The sequence below is a fragment of the Cydia amplana genome, chromosome 4, assembly GCF_948474715.1.
Source record: "Cydia amplana chromosome 4, ilCydAmpl1.1, whole genome shotgun sequence".
Classification (NCBI taxonomy): domain Eukaryota; kingdom Metazoa; phylum Arthropoda; class Insecta; order Lepidoptera; family Tortricidae; genus Cydia; species Cydia amplana.
Genome location: NC_086072.1, coordinates 10,274,008 through 10,298,093, shown reverse-complemented (window position 1 = coordinate 10,298,093; position 24,086 = coordinate 10,274,008). Strand labels below are relative to the sequence as shown.

At 40.6% G+C, this 24,086-nt stretch overlaps 2 protein-coding genes across 3 annotated transcripts in view; one reads left to right on the top strand and one right to left on the bottom strand.

The window, feature by feature from the left end:
* The first annotated feature begins 1,084 nt into the window (after positions 1-1,084).
* Positions 1,085-6,157, top strand: LOC134663235 (phenoloxidase-activating factor 2-like). Its single transcript, XM_063519631.1, has 6 exons — positions 1,085-1,484; positions 1,565-1,717; positions 1,801-1,898; positions 2,210-2,470; positions 4,906-5,107; positions 5,959-6,157. The coding sequence occupies exons 1-6, from the start codon at positions 1,176-1,178 to the stop codon at positions 6,118-6,120; spliced, it is 1,185 nt and encodes a 394-aa protein (XP_063375701.1). The 5' UTR covers positions 1,085-1,175; the 3' UTR covers positions 6,121-6,157.
* Positions 6,158-6,186: 29 nt separating this feature from the next.
* The window catches only part of LOC134663234 (zinc finger protein 423 homolog), a 110,979-nt gene continuing 93,079 nt past the window's right edge, over positions 6,187-24,086 (bottom strand). For both annotated transcript variants that reach the window (XM_063519629.1, XM_063519628.1), the window contains 6 exons: positions 11,663-11,805; positions 9,467-9,674; positions 8,466-9,101; positions 8,034-8,315; positions 7,631-7,933; positions 6,187-7,271 (listed from right to left, as the gene is read on the bottom strand). In XM_063519629.1, coding sequence (XP_063375699.1) covers positions 6,459-7,271; positions 7,631-7,933; positions 8,034-8,315; positions 8,466-9,101; positions 9,467-9,674; positions 11,663-11,805 — 2,385 coding nt within the window. In that variant the 3' untranslated portion in view covers positions 6,187-6,458. The remainder of the gene's footprint in view (positions 7,272-7,630; positions 7,934-8,033; positions 8,316-8,465; positions 9,102-9,466; positions 9,675-11,662; positions 11,806-24,086) is intronic.

Genomic DNA, 24,086 nt, shown 5'->3' with positions numbered 1-24,086 from the left:
CATTATTTATTAAGCTTTTGTATTACGAAATATTTTTGAATCCGTGGTTCAAAAGTTAGACGTTCAAAAGTTAAATTTATTTCTCTCGAGGCGATTATTTCCGAAAATATTCATTTTATCAAAAAATGGTCGTTGAAGACCCTTATTAGTTTTAAAAACTACATTTTATTAAAAACTATGTATGGCAACCAATTTGGGCAGTACCCTAAAAAAAATGTCTTGTAATATTTATTTGTCCGTTCTATCGGCATGCATGATTTAATGTATCCATGCCAAATCGCAGCTTTCTAGCACGATCACGGAGCAAAGCCGCGGACGGACAGACGGACGGACATGGCGAAACTATAAATAATTATAGGTCAGGGTTCCTCGTGGACTACAAAACCCTAAAAATCGGTTTCGTACCTTTTCATTACACCACGTACAAGCAAAAGGGAGTGTGAATATCTTCGCGACACTTATATATATTACAGTATGTCTTATTGACCTATTCGTGTGAATTAGATGCTCAACACCCAGCACCTCGCAGTCAATAAATTTATATGGCATCGTTGTAACACTTGCACTACAAAAGATGAATAGGATTACACAATGTAAAACAAATTAGTTATTCACATTTTGTAAATTGCAACAATTTGTCGCTATATGATCAAGCGCATTATACCATGAAGGCTACAATTGTTAGGGGAATACCATCAATTGCTCCCGGTAAGGACATATTTAATGCCCGCTCATCACCATCTCCGATTTCATACCTGACCATCAGTCGCAGACCATCTACTGCGCCGTTCGCACTCCAGTTAACAATCATAATTTAACTGGACAAAATGTGTTTGTGGCTTTTGACTGCATGTTTGGGAATGCTGCCCACCAACTCGCCCCCTACAAACGTGATTGTTGTGGGAGCTCCTCCGCCTCCTATACTCATGCCTACAACGACAACAACAACCACAGCGCGCCCTAACATGACCGGACCTCCTCCAACGACCATGACTGGAGGACCTCCGATGAACATGACAGGTGGTGGTGCTGGTGGTGGCGGTGGCGGTGGCGGTGGTGGTGGTGGTGGTGGTTTTGGTCCGCCAGCAGCAATAGGTGGAGTACTTTTACCTGTTATTCTTTGCGACAACCCTGATATTGTTTGTATCATTAATCTTGACGAAACCGCTGCAGGCATGCCGTCGATCGATCCGCGACTTGGCACCACACCAGTGCCGTCAGCGGCGTTGCAGGTGCCACCGATTATAGGATATAGTGCTCAAGTGCCGTCTTACAACACCGCTGTGAGATTCCCTAGGGAGCGACGGAGTATTAAATTAAACACGATTCCTACCAATAAATTAGAAAGATTAGGCATGATGGAAACTGCCAGTCATCGAATTCGCAAAAGACAAGCAGGTTGCAGGTGCGTAGCAGCAGGCACTTGCACCAATAATGGAACTAATGCTGGAGGTGGTTTGATTGATATTAGAATTGTAACTCCGGTAAGTTGTGACGCATATATCATATGTCACTATCAAGTAGTAACTGTGGCTACAAAATGTGTAATTTCACAACGTTTCAGGGAGGTGGATCAGGAACGACGTGTCCTGCCGGGCAGGTACTCTGTTGTGGCACCTCGACTACAATGATAGCATGCGGCACTTTGCAGACAGTACCCGCCACAGCGATCACTCCAGCAGTTGGTCAGGCCAATTTCGGAGAATATCCGTGGCAGGTTAGGATATTAAAAGTTACGTTCAGTGAGATAAATGTTTGTGTGGCGTACCGATATTATGCGCCGTGGTTTACTTTTTCCAGGCACTAATTTTAACAAAACAGAACGATTACATCGCTGGAGGTGTGCTCATTGACCAATTCAACGTTTTAACAGTGACTCATCGACTTTCTACATACATGTAAGTGTAATTTCCTTTAACACAACAACTTTGTAACATACCTACTTTTTGATTACCTAAATTGCACACTTCGTGATGCACACTTATTGACTTCTTTTTTTTCATGCTGTTGTTGTCTGTACATGTCCGTACATGTTTTGTGATCGTCACGAATAAAAATCTTTTATCTTTAAATGGTAGATTTTTTTCATGCTTACAGTAGAGATAGACAAATGGAATCCCAGCTGCATAGCAAGTAGCAACAGATAGCAACTTGTAGCCTGGGATCCTATTAAGCATTTCGACTGTACCCTATTATTGTTACATTACAGTGTATCAGGGACAGCTCCTAACGTCAAGGTGCGTTTGGGTGAGTGGGACGCCGCCGGGACCTACGAGCCGGTGCCATACCAAGAGTACACAGTCGCCAAGGTGTCCAGCCACCCCTCCTTCAACCCCACTACCTTGCAGTACGACATCACTGTACTGCGACTGTCGACTCCGGTCCCTTTGACGCCTATGACTGGCTCTGTTGCTACTATCAACAGAGCATGCTTGCCGGCATCCAATGCGGCTACTTATACTGGTCAGAGGTAAGTTATACACGGTAGGTTATATACCTACCTATAGATCTACAGGTTGTCAACTATCGTACACACGGGTACCAGTGAAAGCATATAACTGGAAACCGCCTTTGGGAACATTACCGTTCAAATTCTCGGGCCAAATTAGCACACATACACAATTACGCCTACATTTAAATAAGACGATACGTTTACAGAGCCTGTCTCTATTACACTAACGTACACAGCTAAGTGTAGATGAAATGCATATAATGTCAATAACTACCAATCAGCGACATTAATCCGCTAATAACCTTCTTGCTGTACGTACTGGCCGCTGAGAATTCGCGGTTCATATTTGATTAGAATATGACTTGGACAGGGATAGGTTTATGCCATACATTGAAGAACCAGTCAAATAATTCACGTATAATAATTTAATGCAGATTAAAAGATAACTACTTAGTTAAAATGTTGTTATGAAATTAAATGACAGACTAACTCAACATAATTAAATATTCATTGTTGTATAAATGTATTCCGCTATAATAAGTATTTTGTATATTTTATTATCAATCTGTATGGCAGTGCGAAGTCACGTTCAGAGCCCGTACCATGAGTCACTGACAGTGTCAAAACTGACATTTACGCTATCGAGAACGTAATTTACTTTCTATACATCTCGTTTGCACTAATATGCGAGTACGAGCGAGATGTATAGAAAGTAAATTACGTTCTCGACGGCGTTTGTCAGTGCCAAACTGATGGTAGCCGTACTGGTATAGTCTGTCCGTTTTTCTAAGATCAAGTACGCCATAGTAAATGTATGGCGAACTTGATCTTAGAAATCGGACAGGCTATACAGCCTGCAAAATTTACATGGGTAGGTACACGAATCGGGTCAAAAACATTTGAACAGGCGGAGTCACAATAAATCCCCACTTTCAGTTCCAATGGAAATATTTTATATGTATATAGCCGGTCAAGCAAGTTTGTCAGTAGAAAAAGGCGCATAATTACAATTTTGTATGGGACCATAACCGTTCGCGCGCTTACATTTTCTAAATTCGCCGCTCTTTTCTACTGACGGAAATGGCTTGAGAGAGAACCTACATATATGTGACAGTAGAGGGTGGATTAAAATGATCAACATTTTGAGATAATGTGTGTATTTGTTAAATTAATTCAGTGAAAGCGTGATAGAAAAAAATGTATCTACATATAGGAGACCGGATATGATTATCTCACGGGTTATCTCATGAATAGAACATTATATATCTTGCCAGGCATCCACTCAATTTCATGTCTCTCTAATTGGACAGCTTTTTTCCATAGTTCTCTGCGAATAGCATATTGTGGGAATTTGAATGGAAAGTAATGTAAAATGACAATACCAAATTTGATTATTAATTTGAAATAACTAGGTAGTTTTTTTATAGCTCCATCTCATGAAATAAAAAAGGAAAATACAAATCTGTAAGAAGGAATTTATTACTACATTTATAATTACAGTGGAATCCGTTTATTATGACTCCGCTTATACTGACCAACCGCTTACTATGACGCAATTACTGTGCGAAGTTTGGTTTTCATATGAAATTCTTTGTGACAAAGTCGGATAAGATAACTTCGACCTATAAATACTATTTTTATGGAATTATGTCCGGTTATACTGACAAATTCGCTGGTTTTCGTGGCCGGCCCCACATCTTTCCCTGCGAGGACGTCTGTGGCGTTTAAATTGTTTTAGTTTTTACTCTCGGTGAAAGTTGATAATTGGTATAAGGTTAATAAAACTCATCTCTCACAAAATTGTTTGAGATTAATTTGGAAAAAATAAAATAAAAAGTTTATCAACTATGCTTTATATGACATCCGCTTAGTATGACATGTTTGTTACTTCCCTTCAATGTCATTATAAGCGGATTCTACTGTATATAGAAAATACCTAAACCAATCATAAGTTAATAAAATAGTCTACTTCATTTGGCATAAAACCATCCCTATTATCCTCGCAATTTAAAAAGTCGTATGTTGTTATGAAAGTCGTATGCAGTTGTTACGTTTTAGCTTAGCACGGTAGTATTGAAAAAATGTCGTCATGTTTATTCCAAATTTTACTGAAGTTATCTGTTTACTACAAGTGAAAAGTGATTCCACTGTCCTTGATATGAACTAAAACAACTTCTGCACCACTTCACGACACATGAAGACATTTTTAATTACAAAAAAACGTAGTTTTTATAAACCAATTTAGCCATCCCTCACTGACTGTCATCTCGGCCGCACTGAAGTTGCCAATCGAACACTCTGTAAGCACCGCCTACAATCGAATACTTTACGTTGGGTCATAATTGAGCGGACAGAATACTTCCATGGTTTATATGCGTTCACTGACGGGTACCTGTTTTGTAATCTCTAATAATTTGTTTTATAACGCTTAATAATTTGAAAATCGATTTCAGGTGTTGGGTATCTGGATGGGGTAAAAATATGTTTGGCCTACAAGGGCAATACCAGCAGATTTTGAAGAAAGTAGACGTGCCAATTGTAGACCCAGCAACGTGCCAATCTCAGATGCAAGCGGCACGTCTAGGCCCCAGCTTCGCTCTGGACACCACGTCCTTCATTTGTGCTGGCGGTGAAGCAAATAAGGATGCATGTACAGTAAGCACTCAGTTTATTACCTAGTGGATTCGTAGATACTGTAACACAGCGAAGAACTAACCAATAGGAAGGGTGCTACAGCCAGAAGCAACAATATCTTACAGTAAGAAGTACACATAACATAATAACTAAGTAGGTAGCTACTTACAAAGTCATTAACCTTTTCGACGCCGTGTCAAACACAAAAGCTGTCACGCTGACGCCACGTCACCGAAGTGTCAAAACTGAAATTGAACTTTATGCATATGCACGTAAGTCTATGTTGCTCTGTGGTTTGGCGTTGAACCTACGGTGCGGATATATCGGTCATTGGCGTCCAAAAGGTTAAGACCGTGCCGAACACTTCTGCGCGCTTTGTCTTGTAAAATGACTACTAGTGACCATATTAGAGATTATAAGTAGGCCACTATTGATTTGATCTACGATGGGGACTAAAACGAATTTAAATGTAGGTATGTGGTGAACAAACAACCTAATGATTATTTTTAATATAGGTAGGTACACCAATATTTAAGTATCTATACAAATTTGCCCTAGAGCACATAGGTACTGTAAAATTAGAGTGTCCTTGTAATAGTGCCTTCATGCTTCGTTAGTAATTGAAAAGTAGGACATCCAAACAGGGCAAAGTTAACAATCGCTCATTAAACGTGATTTCTATAACAGCCTGTGCTCTATGTTCATATATTATTGGAACTAATGTTGTGGCATGTTGGAACTAGTGTGGGTGAGGTGGATCCGAAGTAGTCAATCATAAGAATTAACTTCCTAATACCCCTTTATCCTGCTGTACCCAGTACCGTCAGTAATTTTTTACCGGTTAATTCTAATTGTAAGTTGAATTGTTTCAGGGTGACGGCGGTTCGGGGCTCGTGTGCCAAGTGAACGGGCAGTGGGTGGTGGTCGGGCTGGTGGCCTGGGGGCTCGGCTGCGCCAATGCCAATGTGCCCGCCGCCTACGCCAACGTCGCCGCGCAGCTGCCCTGGATACAGACTCAGGTGGCTACCGCCTAGGAGGATTAATATTGCTTCAAGTCTTTTAGAGTCGAGGGTATACATAAGGTTCAAATAAAACAAAGATTCGCTTAGATAAATGAAGCTTAACAGGATAATTTATTAACTTAACAATTTTTACAAATAGCCATGTAAACATTATAAAACATACATCACTTAATCAACATAATGATGCTATTTTTTTACTTACTGAAAATACGGCGTTCTAAACGCAAAATTTCAACGATTATTATATTAACTTTAACATAACTATCTATCTAACATAAGCTAGTCGGGACGTAATCTAGTATTGCAGCGGGGATGGGCCCGCGTCACGGACGAAATAGGTCGACGGACCCTCAGTCTTCGTCGGGCTTCTCCTGCTTCACGACGGGCTCGACCGGCGGCGGCGAGGGCGGCGGCGGCGGCGGCGGCGGCGAGCCCACCTCGATGTACTCGTCCGTCTTCTCCTCCTTTATCTCGGGCTCGCGCTTCACGGGCGCGTCCGGCTCGGAGGCGGGCGTCGGCGCCGGCTCCGGCGGGGCCAGCGCGGCCCACGCCGAGGCCGCGCCGCGCGCGTACGCCTCATAGAACGCTCGTTGCGCTATTTCTGCCTCCTCGAGATGCACGAACGAGTGGTTGTCGAGCTCCGCGCGGAAGAAGAACTTGAGGCCGCAGCGCGCGCAGTCGTAGGGACGCGGCGCGGACGCGTGCTCGGGTAGGTGTCGCTGCAGGCCGGCCGCGCTGGTGAATACGGCGGAGCAAAGGTAGCAGGTGAACGCGCCGATGCCCGCGAACGTGTGTTCGATCAGGTGGGCTTGCAGACGTGTGGGCGAACCGAGCGTCCGACGGCAGAGGCGACAGTCGTGGTCGGCGGGCGGAGGGGCGCGCGGCGCGGCGTGGCGCGCGTAGCACGCGGCGCAGGCGCGCGCCCCGGCGCCGGCCTCGCCCTCGGGCAGCGCGCGCAGACATATAGCGCAACGCTGTTCATCTCCAGAGCAGCGCAGGTGGAAGCGCGCGTGCAGGCGCGCCTCGGCCTCGGAAGCGAGCGTCTGGCGGCACACGACGCAGGGCGCGGGCAGCGCAGGGTGGTGGCGCGCCATATGGCTCAGGAAAGATTCCTCGGACGGCAGTCGCGCGCGGCATCGAGCGCACGTGTCACCCGCTACCACCTGAAATTGCGAATTTGATCAATCCAAAATGTTGCACATAAGAATTCAACAAAGAAAGTGCAGTTAATTAATGTTGCAAATACGCGAGTAGGTAAGTCATTTGTGTTGTGATTTAGGTGTACACTGTACAGTCACGTCTAAATATAAGTGCCAAAAATAACACGGACAAAGTGCCAAAAATAGATATGTACCTAATATTCACTACACCACTTTAATATAATATGAGCAATAAGGTTGTGTATACATATATATGGCACTTCGTCCGTATCGATATTTTCAGACGTGACTATAGGTACTCAGGTTAAAGTTCTGGCAATTGGGTTTTGTTCTTATCTTGAAAAAATTAGGGCATTCTTTACCTTGCAATGCGTGAGTTTGTGCTCGGCGAGCACAGCAGCGGAGGGCAGGATCTCGTCGCAGATGAGGCACTTGTGCCTGGCGGCGGCGGCGCCCGAGTGCGCGCGCGTGTGCGCCTCCAGCTCGGCGCGGGAGCGCGTGCGCTCGCCGCAGTAGGCGCACTGCAGCGCGACGGCGCCGTTCTTGCGGCGGCGCTCGTCGCCGGCAGCCTCGCCTCCGGCGCACGGCGAGCAAGCGCCGTCCGCGCCGTCGCCAGAGTTGTTGTTTTCTACTCGCTTTGATCGCGTGCTGTCTCCGTTCAAACCCTAAAGTATGAAATACATTGGTCATTCTTGTAAAATCTTGAAGATGGTTGGTAGTGATATAGTATTACCTACGTAACACGTAATGTAACGTCCTTCTAACCTGGGACGTGACGGCGTGGTGCGCCTGCATATGCCTCTCGAGCAGGTACTGCACGGCGAAGGACTCTGCGCAGCCGGGCGCGGGGCAGCGGTAGGCGTGCAGCTGCGCGTGGGCCCGCAGCGCGCGCGCGCCCGCCAGCACGGCGCCGCACGCGCAGCGCGCCGCGCCGTGCCGCGCGCGCACGTGCGCCGCGCCCTCCGCCTCCGAGCGCAGCGGCGAGCCGCCGCACGACCGGCACACCCATACTTTGCTCTCGCCGCTGTGCGCCACGGCAAAGTGCACCTGAGGGGATATGACAAATAATATGTACATTGTTTCCATATGTACATTATGATTTAAAACTTAATGAGAAACAACGGGACCCCATAAATAGATCAGTGCTGTGGGTATGCATTACAAATAATCGATATAATAACACCTATAAATGCTCACCTGAATGGCTACTTTCGAGTCAAAGATTTCCTTGCAAAGAGAACAGCGGTAAAGGTGATGAGCGTGCAGATCCAGTAGATGCTTTTGCAAATCGTCCGGCGTAGGAAAACTACGCGCGCAGCTGTGGCACGTGTATTCACAGGACACAGCCAGATAGTGTGCGGCGAGATGGCGCTCTGAAGCCGCCGCATCAGCGAAAGAGGCCCCGCAGTGAGGGCACGGCGTTGGGCTCGATCGATTCAACTCCGCACCCTCTTCGAGGTGACCTTTCAAATGTGCGCGAAACGCTTCAAAGTCAGGGAGAGCGGCGTCGCATTGATTGCAGAGAAGAGTTCCAGGCGACAAAGCCAGTTGGGGCGTTGCAGAGTCCGAGCGTCGACGCTTGACCGACGGTTCTTCAGCTCTTCTGCTGAGATCAGTAGGCGCGGGTTGCTCGACGATCTGATCTGAAGGGGTTTCGCCATTGAGTAATGCTGAGTGAGCGGCTCGGACGTGTAATTGCAATTGCTCCATGCTCGTGAAGGTGTCTCGTGTGCAGTAAATGCAGGCAAGGAGCGTGGGTGGCGGCTGCGAGGCGACGCGTCGCGGGGGAGTAAGCGCCGCTGCATCAACACCGTGGGCGCTGGTCATGTGAGCCTGGAAACGGACAAAAAATGTTTCTGATTGTTAAATATTTAACTATTAGCTACGTAATATATCAATAAATTTAATTTTAGTTGAATCATATCCTAAAGAGTCATCCATATATTCCTCGCGATGGTGGTTGTGACCCTCACCCTCTATATGTGGCGGCATGTGCGATGAGAGCGCCGCCGCGGTTGAATAAACTAACAATATGTGTAATATTACTAATCATAACCTGTAAGAGCTCAGTCCTGCAGAAAGAGTTGCGGGCAACGCATTGCGCGCCGCCGGTCGGTCTCTCGGCCCGCGGGGTCGCGCTTTTTACACTACGTGTACGATTTCAGCAATAATGCAATATGGGCCTATATAATACTAACCTGTAAGAGGTCAGTCCTGCGGAAAGCGTCCCCGCATCGCGGGCAACGCAGTGCGCGCCGCCGGTCGGGCTCCCGGCCCTCGCGGTCGCGCTTGTGTCCCTGCATGTGCGACGTGAGCGCCGCCGCGGTGTTGTAGCCGCGGTTGCACACGGTGCATTGGAAAGGCTTCTGAATGTCGTGCGTCTTCATGTGGATCTTTAGGTGATCGCTGGAATATAGGAAGTCGTGTAAGAAACAGGGAACAGCAAAGCAATGTTGTGTTGTTATTAAGTATCTCGCAAGAAAATGGTTAGTTTTCAATATACTAAACTACTTACCTAACAGGTTGTTGTTATTAAGTACTTTACTGATGACTTTACCGATGACTTTGTAAAAGCTTAGTTATATATGAAGAAGCTTAGATACTTTTGACTATAAATAGTAGACTGTTAACCAAGGGATTAAAGGCGCTCATTTCTGCCCAGGTAGTTTCACTCGAGTTAAACACTCTAACTTTTCATTTCGAATAGGTACGAGGAAAGTAAAATGCATGTTTGTTTTTAAAAACATGACAGTATATTTACGTTTTTATAGTATTTCTTGAGGGAACCTACCTATCTACTTTCAATGAACAATTTAGGCAAAAGTATCGTTATTTATGGAATGGGGAGTTAAATATCAGAATGGAAATTGTATAACAAATCCATTTAAACCAGAATTTCAATTCATAATCGTTATTAAAAAAAATCGTACTTTGAACGTAAAATGCTCTAGTGCAGAAACGTATCATTTTCTGCACACCTTTTAGAACAACAATGACCGTCTTTCAGAGCATGATGAGTAATGAAAATACTTAATATATTTTCTTAGCAGATACCTACTTACATTACATTACTTTCTCATACTTAAGCCGAAATAATATTAATTATTTATTTTGTTTTTTTTTTCTCTATCGATTTTTTAGGTAAGTATACTACTTATACTAGTTTACATTCAAAGAATAAGATTCATTTTTATGACCGTCAGACATTCCCAAATTACACCCACAAAAAATGTAAATGTCAGTTAGAAAACATCCACGAGAGATAAAGTCGTCTTTTATGTGACCACTGATGACAATTTGTCATACGAGACATAAGTGCCCACATAAAGCACGAACCAAACAGAACTAACAAAGAGGCTTTTCACGCAAACTACAGAATAGAGGCGTTCGCCCAAACACCTCCGCTAATGGCCGGGCTCGTCGTGCCAGTTTAGGTACGGGCCATTATTTTATTTTTGTGAGACCCTCGACGCCATTTGTCAGCGCATCATCTCTTTTCACTCGACGGCGGTTCGTTGGGCCGACAAATTGCGTGGAATTAGTCACGTGACCGCGGCGAGGTGACGAAAAAGGTGACGCATCGTGGTCGAGGAGCGAGCTTTGTGCCACGACGGTGATCAATCTTAGAGGCCCATTGTCGCACCTCGCGTCCTCTTACCGTTGCGCTGTGCCTTACTTGTACTAACATCAATAGGCTTTGACTTAAGGACTTTGTATCCTACTGGCTTCGAGGCTTTTCTATTCCATAAATACTTATAAGAATCTAATTATGGTAACAACCATTAGGACGGATCCTCCTAAAGCTCATTATTCTTTAGAATTAGAGACACACTTTTGTTCGTTTACAAATACGTCCGTATCTTAATATCTACTTATACACATAACTGTGGGATTTATCTTTGCGCTAATTTTATGCAACTTTTTGTCTGCCCATTTCTTACAAAATCCATACAATATATTTATTAGGTACTATCTGTAAATAGTTTAGTTAAACAAGATGCTCCTAATCTAGGAAATATAATATCTGGCTACTTATATTGATCCTTGGTGTATGATTAGTGCGTAGAACAGTTGAGCAAAAACATGAATCTAGTATTAAACTGGATTGGGCATGAGTGGTGGGGATAACTGACAGAACGGGATAGTCTTATGTATCTTTCAGTAGGAGTAGCAGCGAAAGCGCTATTATTGTTTGTCCTTGTCACAGTCTCACTTTTTTTTTATTCCCCACCGTAAATTAGATGCATGATTGGTCGAATTGATTTGTTGCCCACCATAACAAATAAATTCGATTAATCATAGCGTCGCATTGCATATGTTTTGTCCTTCACGGAGGCACGCGTAGACCACTTCTATAGGATGCTACCTTCTATGAGCAAAAATGACATAGGTACCTCCTTGAGAAGGCGGACTCGCAGTGCGGACAGCGGTACTTGCGGTCACCGGTGTGTAGCTTCACGTGCCGGTCGCGGGACCTCTTGTGCTTGAAGTGCCGTGAGCAGAACTCACAGCGGAACGGCATTTGATCTGAATGGGTCTGAAACCAAACATAAAAGCCATTGGAAAAATGATTGAAGAGGCAGATACGAATCCAAGTTGGGATAATGCGGAATAGAAAGGCAAATTAACATAATCGCCTGTCCAAGTGTCCAGGTGTAAGGTCCTAATCGATGCATAGTACATATTTATAACAGAAGTATTAGAACTACCTTGACGAAGTATAAGTTTTTTTTTGTATCTAACTTTTAACTAAGTAGGTACTATTTACTCAATATAAGTAAGTAAGTAGTTTCTATCCTAAAAAATATGGGATCAGATAGCTTGATGCGGATCCAAAGATCAAAATGTTACCTCACGAAATAATATCAATTATTCGAATAACCTTTCCGTGCTACTCGTAATAGTAACGATTAAAATGTGTAAGCCATACGATGATTAAGATGAAATAAGTGCGGGTGCTTCGGACATAAAAAGTCGTGAGAACCGACCCAGGATGACTTGGCTTCCTCAGCGAAGCTCACCCATGCCGGCATTTTATAACAATTGGTATTCTATAGGCCAAAAAAAGACTCGGAGATGGTTACTTTTAAATTTGATATCAAATTTGAAGATCGATATTCGATATCGATAACTATTCCTTCTTTCATTCAACCAAATCACGCTACCTAGTTACCTTACACTCTAACTGAAAATATTCTTAAAATTATGTATTTTGGGCGCATTCTCAATAAAAACATACTACCTACCTACGTGTCGTGCATGAGCACGAAAATAAGGATGACCTTATTTTATAAGTACCTATATCTTGGTGGCCAACAGAATCTAATAAAACTACGCAGTAAAAATATGTAAAAATGTCTGTCTGAATCCTGTAGGTACCCAGTTAGACATTCTGGTATTAAGCGTTCGTCTAATAAACTACGCACTAATTTTATAATGTCGATATCAGCTAGCTAAAAGAAGTCGATAAGTAAGCAGTTAGTCGATCGATACTGAATCACTACCACGATTGCGCGTGAACAATCGATACGGAACTGATAACATTCCCGGGGATCCGGCGCAGGCGCAGGAGTCCGCTCGATACACATCGGTGAGCCACACCGGAACATCTTCATTGGGCAATCCGTGACAAGCAAGATTATTATAACGGATCACAATTATAGAATAGTAATATCAATAACCTTATCTAAACTCTAGTTACCTATGATAATTGATAACGCCCACCCAAAAGTGCCTTATATCATATAAGTGTGGTATACCTACGGTACACAGAGTAGCTGCCACCAATGAAAAAACGAAGATTTTTTTGGAAACCACGTCTGCAAATTTCACAAACTCGATCGTCTTATTTCAAGACTATTCAATATTAACCTTCATCTGTGTGTGAAATGTGATGCGTGGTTTAGACACCAAATAATTTTGTCTTCAATAAATTATCGACCCTCATACTTACTTAGTAAATGTTGCAATTGATTTTACTGTTTAAAAATATCGGTTTAAAGTTGTCTAGTCATTGTATTTAACCAGGAAACCAAATACCAGACGTGGTTGTTTAATTTAGTCTAGGTAAAAATGAACATTTTCACGTTCAAAGGATTATTCATAAGTCCATAATGAGGATGCAAATGTAGCGCTTATGAATCTTGGCTGGCAGCGAGATAATGGGAGCCATCGGCCTTCGCACCAACGTGAACTCAAACCAGCCGAGCCCGACTCTACCACAATACACTCCCAAACTGTGACAGCCACTTCACGCTTTTACTAATTGACCACCTCGACGGCACTCGTCCACTATCATGCTAAACACGCGTTCGGAATGATTGACTTCTATTCTGCTACGCCGCTCTTGAGCAATGGAACATTTTTCTCTTAAACAAACTGTATTTCAAAATCGATTATGGAACGAATCAATAACAGGAGGCACATGGTTTTGCATGCATTTTGCCCACTGTCGATTCGTTTCTGTATATTGTTTTTCCTTTAATACAGAATAACAATTAATACTTAAGTATCGCCACATATTTATAGGTATATTTTTTTAAATTTCGTTACCTACATAAAGGGGTATTAAAAAAATAACAAAATGCCGTCTTGGAACCCTAAACGATAATAACGAATAACGATAATAAAGTGACAAGTCGCTAGAATCGATGGATAAGTATTGATCTTTTGGTAAGATTATTGTTTGCTCAGAAGGGTTTGCGGTCTCGTGCTCCCCCAATTACCACGGGGTAGCCGGCCGGCCCATTAGCGCCACATCTCAATTCGTTAGCGCCGCGGCGGGCAGGTACAGGCAGACGCAAAACAAACTGCTCGCACGCCTCAGGGTGTTATTATTTATTATAGCTTTGCAGTACGGGTGATTCTAAGGCTCGACGAAACCAGTATAACCGATTACACATGTTTTGTCAGAATCTCGAGATATTTGTTACAATTGTTAGCCCGACAACCCGACCGGCATACGCTCGCGCAACAAAAATGGGGATAGACACTCCGATGAGTTATAGTCTTAGCAATCATTGGGCTTGTTACTACCAGTAGTACCAGTTACTAATAAAGAAAAAAAAACACTTCAATGCAGGTATCTCATTTTAAATTGAAGAAAAAATATACAGCCGCGAGACACAGATAATTATATACCTATAGGTAATATAAACTAGTATTTTTTTTAATAAATTGTTATCACTGAACTTATCATTAACTAAAGTATGTTTTAATAGTTAGGATAATTATGTAAGTAAAGTAGATAGTGTAATACATAATAATAATCTACGGAGAACTAAAAGGCGAGCTATACCTACGCCTTTTGGTAAGCAGTTATAGTGGCCTATGAATGTTTTTATTATCCGGTGCCACCGTTTTTTTTATTTAACTTGTCCATCCAGAGATTAGTACCTATGTAGAAATGCAAGAGTAAATTTTGCAGCAATTATGGATAACGGTTCCCGGCGGAGTAAAGGACCTAATTGAACTAAGTGGTGGCGCTTCCGCTATCAACAAGAAAGGAACTTGTTCCCTCTATCTACGTTATGGTCATATTCAAATGTCATATCATAGGTAATCTGATTTTGATTCTCAGATACTGAATGGTTAGTAACTGTCAAACTTACAAATACAGTTTATAAACCAGTAGTTTATTTCATACAGTAACAAAAGTTACCGATATCTAAGAAAGTACACGCTTATTTCGTTACTGCATTTGCCACAAATTATATTTGAAACCTAATACAGATACACACATCGTAAGACTAGGTGATCCGTAACACCACAAGCTTTGACAAATGTTTGCTGTTAATATCGGTTGTGTTTCACCATTAAAGAAACAAATTAAAATAGGTAACACTATCAAATGTCACTTTAGAATTCGGGAATTATTAAATAGAGTTTCCATCGCAGTAATATTGTTAGTAACTTTATTAGCTATGTGCGTAACTTTGGTTTTACCATACCACATTTGTTATTTCGCAGCTCTGACAAACTCCTTCAATTATAATTCACATTTTTGCCGCGACCAGAGACGTGATGTGTTGTCGTTTTTAATTCCCCTCAGTTTGCACAAAATGCAGATATACAGTACAGTGAGCTGCAAAACTCCATACCGATTTTATGAAGTGAATTCATGTATAAAGTACCTAGGTATGCACTTTTGCAGCTGGGTGTACATGCACATAGCCAATATTTCAATGGGTACCTACCTATACATAAACTTAGGACCAATAAACTTAGAGGCGACGTCTGCGCAGAATCTATGGGAAGCTATCCATCTAAATTAAATCATTAGCGGACACCATACATCAGGTAATCTAAGCCAAGAGCTCGCTACATTTTAATTAGGTATACAGCTACTTACACCGATCTATGTATCACACTAAGCTATAAATCGAATGGGCAGTACTCGTGCACTAGGTACCTATTTTAAAACTCAGATTTTTACTTTTTACTAAAGTACTTTTGGCGTGTTACTAGTAAGGTGTTTTCTTGAAAGTTTTATTGATTTTTAGGGTACCGTACCTCAAAAGGAAAAACGGAACCCTAATAGGATCACTCGTCTGTCTGTCCGTCCGTCTGTCACAGCCTATTTTCTCCGAAACTACTGGACCAATTAAGTCGAAACTTGGCACATATATGTAAGTTTGTGACCCAAAGATGGACGTGTAACGTAAATAAATAAATTTTAAATATGGAGACCATTTTTGGGGGGTAAATGAGAAAATTAAAAAATATAGTTTTTCAAACTATATCGTGTTACATATCAAATGAAATAGCTCATTGTAAGAATCTGAAATATATATTTTTTATAATTTTAGGATTAATAGTTTAGCAGTTATTCAAGAAAATAGGCAAAAAATGACCATTCCCCCCTTATCTCCGAAACTACTGGGTCTAAAATTTTGAAAAAAAAAATACCTTAAATAGTTCTTTACCTATAGATGACAGGAAAACCTATTAGAAATGTGCAGTCAAGCGTGAGTCGAACTTAATGTACGAAACCCTTGGAACGCGAGTCCGACTCGCACTTGGCCGGTTTTTAAAGATTAATTGAGAATCAGAAATATATATTGTTTTTAAGATATTTAAAATCTAAGAATAAATCATGACCCGATGCTGGCAGCTAGAGAAGATCGTGCTGTGTGGCGCCATTCGACAATTCAGTACTAAATCTTAAGACATTTATAAATAAATACTGAAATGTCGTTTTTAGGGTTCCGTAGCCAAATGGCAAAAAACGGAACCCTTATAGATTCGTCATGTGTGTCTGTCTGTCCGTCTGTCTGTCCGTCCGTATGTCACAGCCACTTTTCTCCGAAACTATAAGAACTATACTGTTGAAACTTGGTAAGTAGATGTATTCTGTGAACCGCATTAAGATTTTCACAGAAAAATAGAAAAAAAACAATAAATTTTTGGGGTTCCCCATACTTCGAACTGAAACTCAAAAATTTTTTTTTTCATCAAACCCATACGTGTGGGGTATCTATGGATAGGTCTTCAAAAATGATATTGAGGTTTCTAATATCATTTTTTTCTAAACTGAATAGTTTGCGCGAGAGACACTTCCAAAGTGGTAAAATGTGTGTCCCCCCCCCCTAACTTCTAAAATAAGAGAATGATAAAACTAAAAAAAATATATAATGTACATTACCATGTAAACTTCCACCGAAAATTGGTTTGAACGAGATCTAGCAAGTAGTTTTTTTTTAATACGTCATAAATCGCCTAAATACGGAACCCTTCATGGGCGAGTCCGACTCGCACTTGGCCGCTTTTTAACTATTGATATCTAACTTGAGTACCTACTACTATAATAAACTTTCGGAAAATAGAGAAACTTGATCACCCGGTTATTTTATGAGGTTAGGTGTAGACACATGAATGCCATTATTAATTTGTAGCTCTTGTGATTTCATTTAGCAAGCCCCAGTGAGTGACGCACGCGCAAGGTGTGACGCATGTCATGTGGATAGGTACTGACTTTGTCATTCAAATAAGACAATAGTCGCATTAGTTGAATTCCAGCAAACAGCTACATGTATTGAAAATCCGGTAAAATCTATGAACTTTGATAATAGCAGATTTGTAGTTAGCAGATCAAATGAAAATATTTCAGAATCAATTTTAGTGCTAAAAGAACCTAGATTTTAAGAAGAAACTGTTATTTACCTATTTGTGTAAATAATGTTTATAATATCGGTGTGATAATAAAGTGCTAATATATAGCACGGATATATATTTTTTTATTTAGAAATGTTAAAATGGCAAACAACAAGGTCTTTGCCCACTACACCGTCTTGTTAGATCCACGGTTCTATTAACTTATTACAAAATATACAGCTGTTAATTATATTCATAGATATTTCAATAAAATAAAACTTTGTAGAGAATTAAGTATTTAGTCATTTAAGTACCTATAGGTACTTTTAGTCAATACCTTAGAACAAGACCGGTTAGATCAGAACTCCAATGCCGATAGGTAATTGCGTATTTTATATCCTGATACCAATTATATATCCTGATATCCTGATAGCAAGACTCCCAATAACAACCGAAGGATTCCATTCGCAAATCTACTATTGCCCTGTACTCATCAGTATAGGTATAAGCATATTAGGTATACCCCTAAACCCCTTGAGTCGCATGTCAGTTCGCGCGCGGTCTCACCACAGTATATAATACTTACAATCAGTAAGTATTTCTTACTTACATTGACGTGACGTTATACTCGCACCTGCATGTTCGTAAATATCTTATATTTAAAAGCTTAAATGCTTCAAATGTTACGTACTTATAAATAAGGCACGGCTCCGTAATCGGGTTTTATGAAAACCTTGTTACGCATTTCTGTATAAACGCTTCATTTTACAACACTAACAACAAACCCTTTGCAATGAAGATCCTTTCACCATCATTGAAGATTCTCGAGTTTCATATTCATACAATACAATACAAATACTCTTTATTGCAAACACGAGCAGAGGTAAACAATTATGGTATATTCATATTAAGAAGTAATTATTTATGATGTATCACTAAAGTATAGCTGGTCAACCAAATCTTGTCAGTAAAAAAAGGCGCGAAATTCAAATTTTCTATGGGACGATATTCCTTCGCGCCTACATTTTCCAAATTTTCCGCCTTTTTCTACTGTCAAGATCTGGTTGACCAAGTATATCTATAATAAGTCACCTAAAACTATTGGTGCGTAAATTAAATACATGTGACCGGTATATCTAACCTTAATTGTTTTTCCATAGAGCCGATTCACTATTTTCCTGTTTATATGAGTATTGAGGTACTAGCTAAAGTAGCTAAGTACAGCGAGCTGCAAAAAAATCATTCATAAGGTGGTGATTTACTTTTTCAGCTCGGATGTTTTCGTCATTGTTTCTTTACGAACTACTAAAGGGGCCCACTGATTAACAGTCCGCCGGACGATATCGGCCTGTCAGTTAGAACAAAAAGTTGACAGCTCCGAACAACTGACAAGCCGATATCGTCCGGCGGACTGATAATCAGTGGGCCCCTCCCTTCACGGTAACTACGAATACTCGCTGATACCGATACTAGTACTGCGATCCGAGCACAAGGCATAAACATGACAGCGGCATGTTTACTCCCCGCGCTTAATTGGAGTAATCCCGCGCCGACAGAATTAATAAATCCAATCGTTCGCAAACGATAAATCGCAGCCGCTAGCGCCCATCGTGGACGCGTCTGCGCAAACTTAAGGCTGTGAAGCTCATTAAATAGTTTCAAGTACAAGTACAAGTGCTTTCAATGGATCTGGATTACGATTCGATTTGTCAATGATACATTCAAAATGTTGACAAAAAAAACTCTGGTTCCAACTCTATGCAACTGCAGTCTAAACAAACTTCTATCTCTTTGCCTTTATTCCCACTATTTGGGGTCGGCTCTCCTCATTCTCATGCGCCAGGACCGTCTGTCCTGAGTTGTCTTTATGGGGGTTGCGGTTTTTCCAAGTCGCGGGTCCCTGTAGACCACCACGTGGCTTTAGGCCTTTCTTGTCTGCTCGCTTCCCTGTTCGGCAATGCCAAGGCTTGCCGGACTACGTGGTCTCCGGGGCGTCTCACCACGTGGCCATACCAGCGAAGCCTACTTTCCGTGACTTTGTTTGTGATGGGTGCAACTTTGTAATGTATTCATTTTTCACTTTATCGAGTCGAGTGATTTGTTACTCAGTCTGTTATATTTTTGCTGGTGACTGTACATCATTGCCGGTCTCACGGCTGTCTTGTAAACTACAGTCTAAACAAACATCAAAATCGTATCGTAATCCATTTTAAAGACAAAAAGTAGATAATAGTCAGTAAGCCATGAGTAATCAAAAATCCAAAATAACCCAGAGCCTATGATTTAATTAGGTACTGAATCGAACCAAGGAAAATTAAAGAAACGTGATTATTATATAGCATCCCACAGTGAATAGAATACGATTATCATTATCATACATACAAAACCTTCTACAATATTGATTCACGCTGTGGCAAACCAGACGAACACATTGCGAAATTCATCTAGCATCGAGATCTTCGTGCGAGCGGTCAATAAGCGGAGCGCCGCGCGCGCCGCGGGAGCCCGGCCCCTGGGTGCACGGAGCCCTGCTGGCCGGTCTCTCGCCGTAACACCACCTCTGTTTATGGTGAAAAGACACGCGAATAACCACGGTTTATTATTACCACAACACCGTGAGAGCGCGCGATGAATGTTTCCGAGTAAAGATCACCAAAAACAAGTTTTAAATGTTGATGGTCAATAAAAACGGTGGAATGGGCACTGGGCGGCTACTGAGTGGCACCGTGACTTTCACAGGTGGAGTGACGGCTGCGGTGGTTCACACCGCGCGGGTGCCCCGGGGTCAGAATTGCCCACTGCGCCTACCGTGTAGTCAGCGATAGGTATGTTAGACAACAGATTTACTCTTGATGTGTATCATAATGGCCTGTTCTGTGTCATGATTTATTTTAATGAGATTCAGGAAATTTTAACTTTTTAACTCGTACCTACTCTACTTAAGAACGCACACAACTTATAAAAATACTTTTTATACCTAGCCATAGCAGGGGTTTACATAGTAACATTTTATACCCATGGACGCCAAATATGTATAACTTTTATTACGACGTCTGTCTAGTATGAGCAGTATGAGATCTTCAGGCGACGTTGTTTACATACACTTTTTAATTGTAACGGATAAATTGCCTATAATTACTTAATCAAGCTTAAGTATGTGCAAAAAGTAGCGTCTTTTCCAATAACAGCTGACCCTGCAGCAGCCGACCTGGGATAGGAGAATGAATCTATACTTGACGTCAATTTAAAAAGTAAAAGTAAAGTCTACGTAAGTATAGTAAAGTCTTACGTAATAAAAAGGAAATTTGTGCTTGTTACATTTTTTGCTTTTTATCCGCCTACCTAGTCTAATTTCTATGCTGTGCACTCATCGGTCTTAAATTAAACAGCAAGCTCGGGAAAAGGATAACGTTATAAATGCAATATCAGTACCTACTAGATGTACTGATCAACTTAATTGGAAGTAGAATCGCAATAAGATAAGTCGGCTACGCCACGTCACTGGCAGAGTGGGTGTGATGCCGTCGCCACACCACCGCGGGCATCGCCGTCTCTGAGACTGCTTTATTACCCAGAGATTGCGCTCCGACTGATCAACCTCTATCAAATACAATACGTATCAGAGGCCGTGCATCGAAAAATAACAGGATCTTAGAAAGGTGGCAGTGGCTAGCCCCGGAAACAAACAGTAGTGATTTTCGGATATATGTTTCTTGACTATATGATAAGACATTTCGTAGTAGTCGAAACACGAATGCTTACAATTTTCTCGATAGAAAATAAATCCAAACTTACGTGTTCATTTTTCGGTTTTAGCTTCGTGCAACTAGAAAACACATCCATATCCAGCACAACCCACCTTACAGCAAAGGTTTTCATCTCGTCTTAACTTTCAAAGAACTAAATATTAACTTATTATCCTTTACCGATGGATTTATTATCGATTTTTGATTTTATGAATTCAACAGCAAACGCCCATTTTACGCAGTTCCGTTTCTCTTTCTGTCATGCGTCAAAGTCATAAATGCATCCTTTATGCCAGTAATGTTAGATGGCCGTCGTGCCTCAAAGAGGTAAGACCTATGTCACTTCGCGCAGCGCTCCGAATTACGTAAAATTTTAATATCCAATAAACGTTGAGTCGTAACTCCATTGAGTAGTAACGGAATCGGAGGTAAACCTATGATGGTGCCTTCTTACAGGCCTATACGTTACGCATGTGTGCGTGTTTGCTAGGCTACGTCATGCTACGTCGAAATCTATACTCTTTGTCAGTTACAACGGGTTAGGAAATTTCGACAGATATTGAAATGTATCGGTAGCTGTTTGGTATTTAGCCATCAGAATCTAACCGTAACTTTTTGCTTTATTTTTGTTTGAAAATAAAATATCTATAAGAATATATTTTTTGCTTTTTTTCTATTGTAATGATAAAAATAAATCTAGTATGTTTCATGCTCAAATAATTTAAAATAATTGAATAAATATTAAAAACTAATTGATATTACTCGTTTTAATTATTATATTATTAAGTTTGTTTGAATAAAATATTTTATTTCAATAATACGAAAAGTTATTATATTTAAGTACCACTAAAAAAGGTCTCTACTTACAAAAACTCACTTGCACGGGCCGGGGTTCGAACCCGTGACCTCCGGTTTGAAAGTCGCACGCCACTACAATTTCACATAAGTAATTTACAATGACATGATACCGTGGAAAAAGTGAATATTACAATGTACTGTGTTACTATCATTTTATAGTTTATTTTGGCTTGACAAGGAGGAATGAGAAAAACGTGCAGAGCGAGAGGATTAAATCTCTCTGTCCCTTTCTTAAAGTAGCCAATCCTAATTATGACATCTGTTTTGATATTAATTCTTTGAACATAATTTGTCGATGTTCTTTTTTATATCATCGAGAAAGATTTTTATTAAAAAAATGTGTTGAATTTATATGTTTTATTTATGTTTTTTTGGCATAAATTTCATTACTTTTGACAAATTTTGATTGTGATGACAAACGATTTGATGTGATGTGTGAAACGAACCATGTGATCAACGATTTATCTAATAAAACTTCATTTAGTCGAAAAAAATAGTTGTCTACTACCGGGTGGAAAAAAATTATGGGCCCTGGAGGGAAAGTGCCTTAAAACCTTAAGTTTGCTCATTTTACTTAAATGAAACATTATTGTTTTTTAAAGAAACAACTGCATTCAAAGATTTTTGAAGTGAAAACTTCTTTAGCGGCGCTAGGCACTTTATGAGGTGGGGAAAAAATGATAAACTCGAGACAGCGTAAGGCGATCATGTGACCGTAAGGTTTAGATGGCATTTAAATCAATAAAGAAAAACTCAATGACATTACATGAAAAAGGTTATAATCTTGTACGGGCTGAAATACGAGGATCTCACAGTATTATAACTTTATATCACTCAAATATAATTCAATAAAGCTACATCTTGATGAAATCGCTAATAAAAGTGAACTCTAGTACTGGTGAATAAAACTCAAAATATCATGACCAAATAAATAAATTATTATAATTAATAAATTTGATTTTCGAATTTTAAACAAGCTCACTGACCAGCAATTTCGGAACCAAAAGTTTTCAATAGAAAGGAGGATGGGTCAATTATACATAGTGCTGCAGACATTTTGGACTAGTCATTGAGTTTTCACTTCTGTCGGCACTCCCGGAATGCAACACGTTGTTTTTTTTTAAATTCGCTTAATCGCGCCCGGGAATCGAACCTACTTTTTCCACACTATTAAAGAACACAAATGCTTTTCTTCTGGTAACTTAAATGTTCTATCTATCTTGGTGATATGTCAATGCAATCAAATAATCTGAAAAAATAATAATAACCCAATTTATGAATTCCGTTCCTTCAGAAAAATGCGAAATGTACGTACAATTTTTAGGGATATCGTACTTTTCCCAGAGACAAATTTAGTTGGCTAAGACACATTTTCACTGATTTGGGGTCTGTACTAAAAATCTAACATAATATGATAAGGACTTAATCGTTTTAAGCTCAAGAGTGAGTTTTCCTAAAGCTTTTTCTAAAAATTATGTCTTTATTAACGTTAGGAGTGCACTGCAGCATGTCAAATGTATGCCAAAATGTCAAGGGAGAGAACAATAAATTAAGTTTAAATTCCACTTCTACTCATCAGCAAAGTGATATAAGTATATCAGCAGTTTAAAGTTATTTTAGATTACAAAATTAGCGCATCAAAAAAATCAAAGTGCATAGAAAAAAAGTCTCCTGAGTCATAATAAAATTGATGTCTCTTGGGTCACCAGAAAAGTCACCAGGGAGAACGATGACCCAAATCACATTTAAAAGAAAATGTAAATTTTGTGTACTACCTACGAACATTTTTCAAAAAACTATGTTTTTATAACATATTAGACCCAGGATAGATCTAATACCTCTTTTCCTACCCCGGATAAAATGGTCGGCGACTAAAAAAGTAACTGAAACGTTACGTTATTAGGTTCACGATGCCGCGTTGTACCCTTGCCTTCGTTGCGATATGTTTGGTAAGTCAGGAGACTTAAAAAATGAGCCATGATTTTGGGACATATTAACAAATATTTTTTTGAATATATATTAATTTTAGCGGGCTGTAATAATTTACCAGTTAAATTAGATGTAAATACCTTTTTAGTTAATCGTTAATATGATATATTAGTAGCAGTAAAACACTTTATTG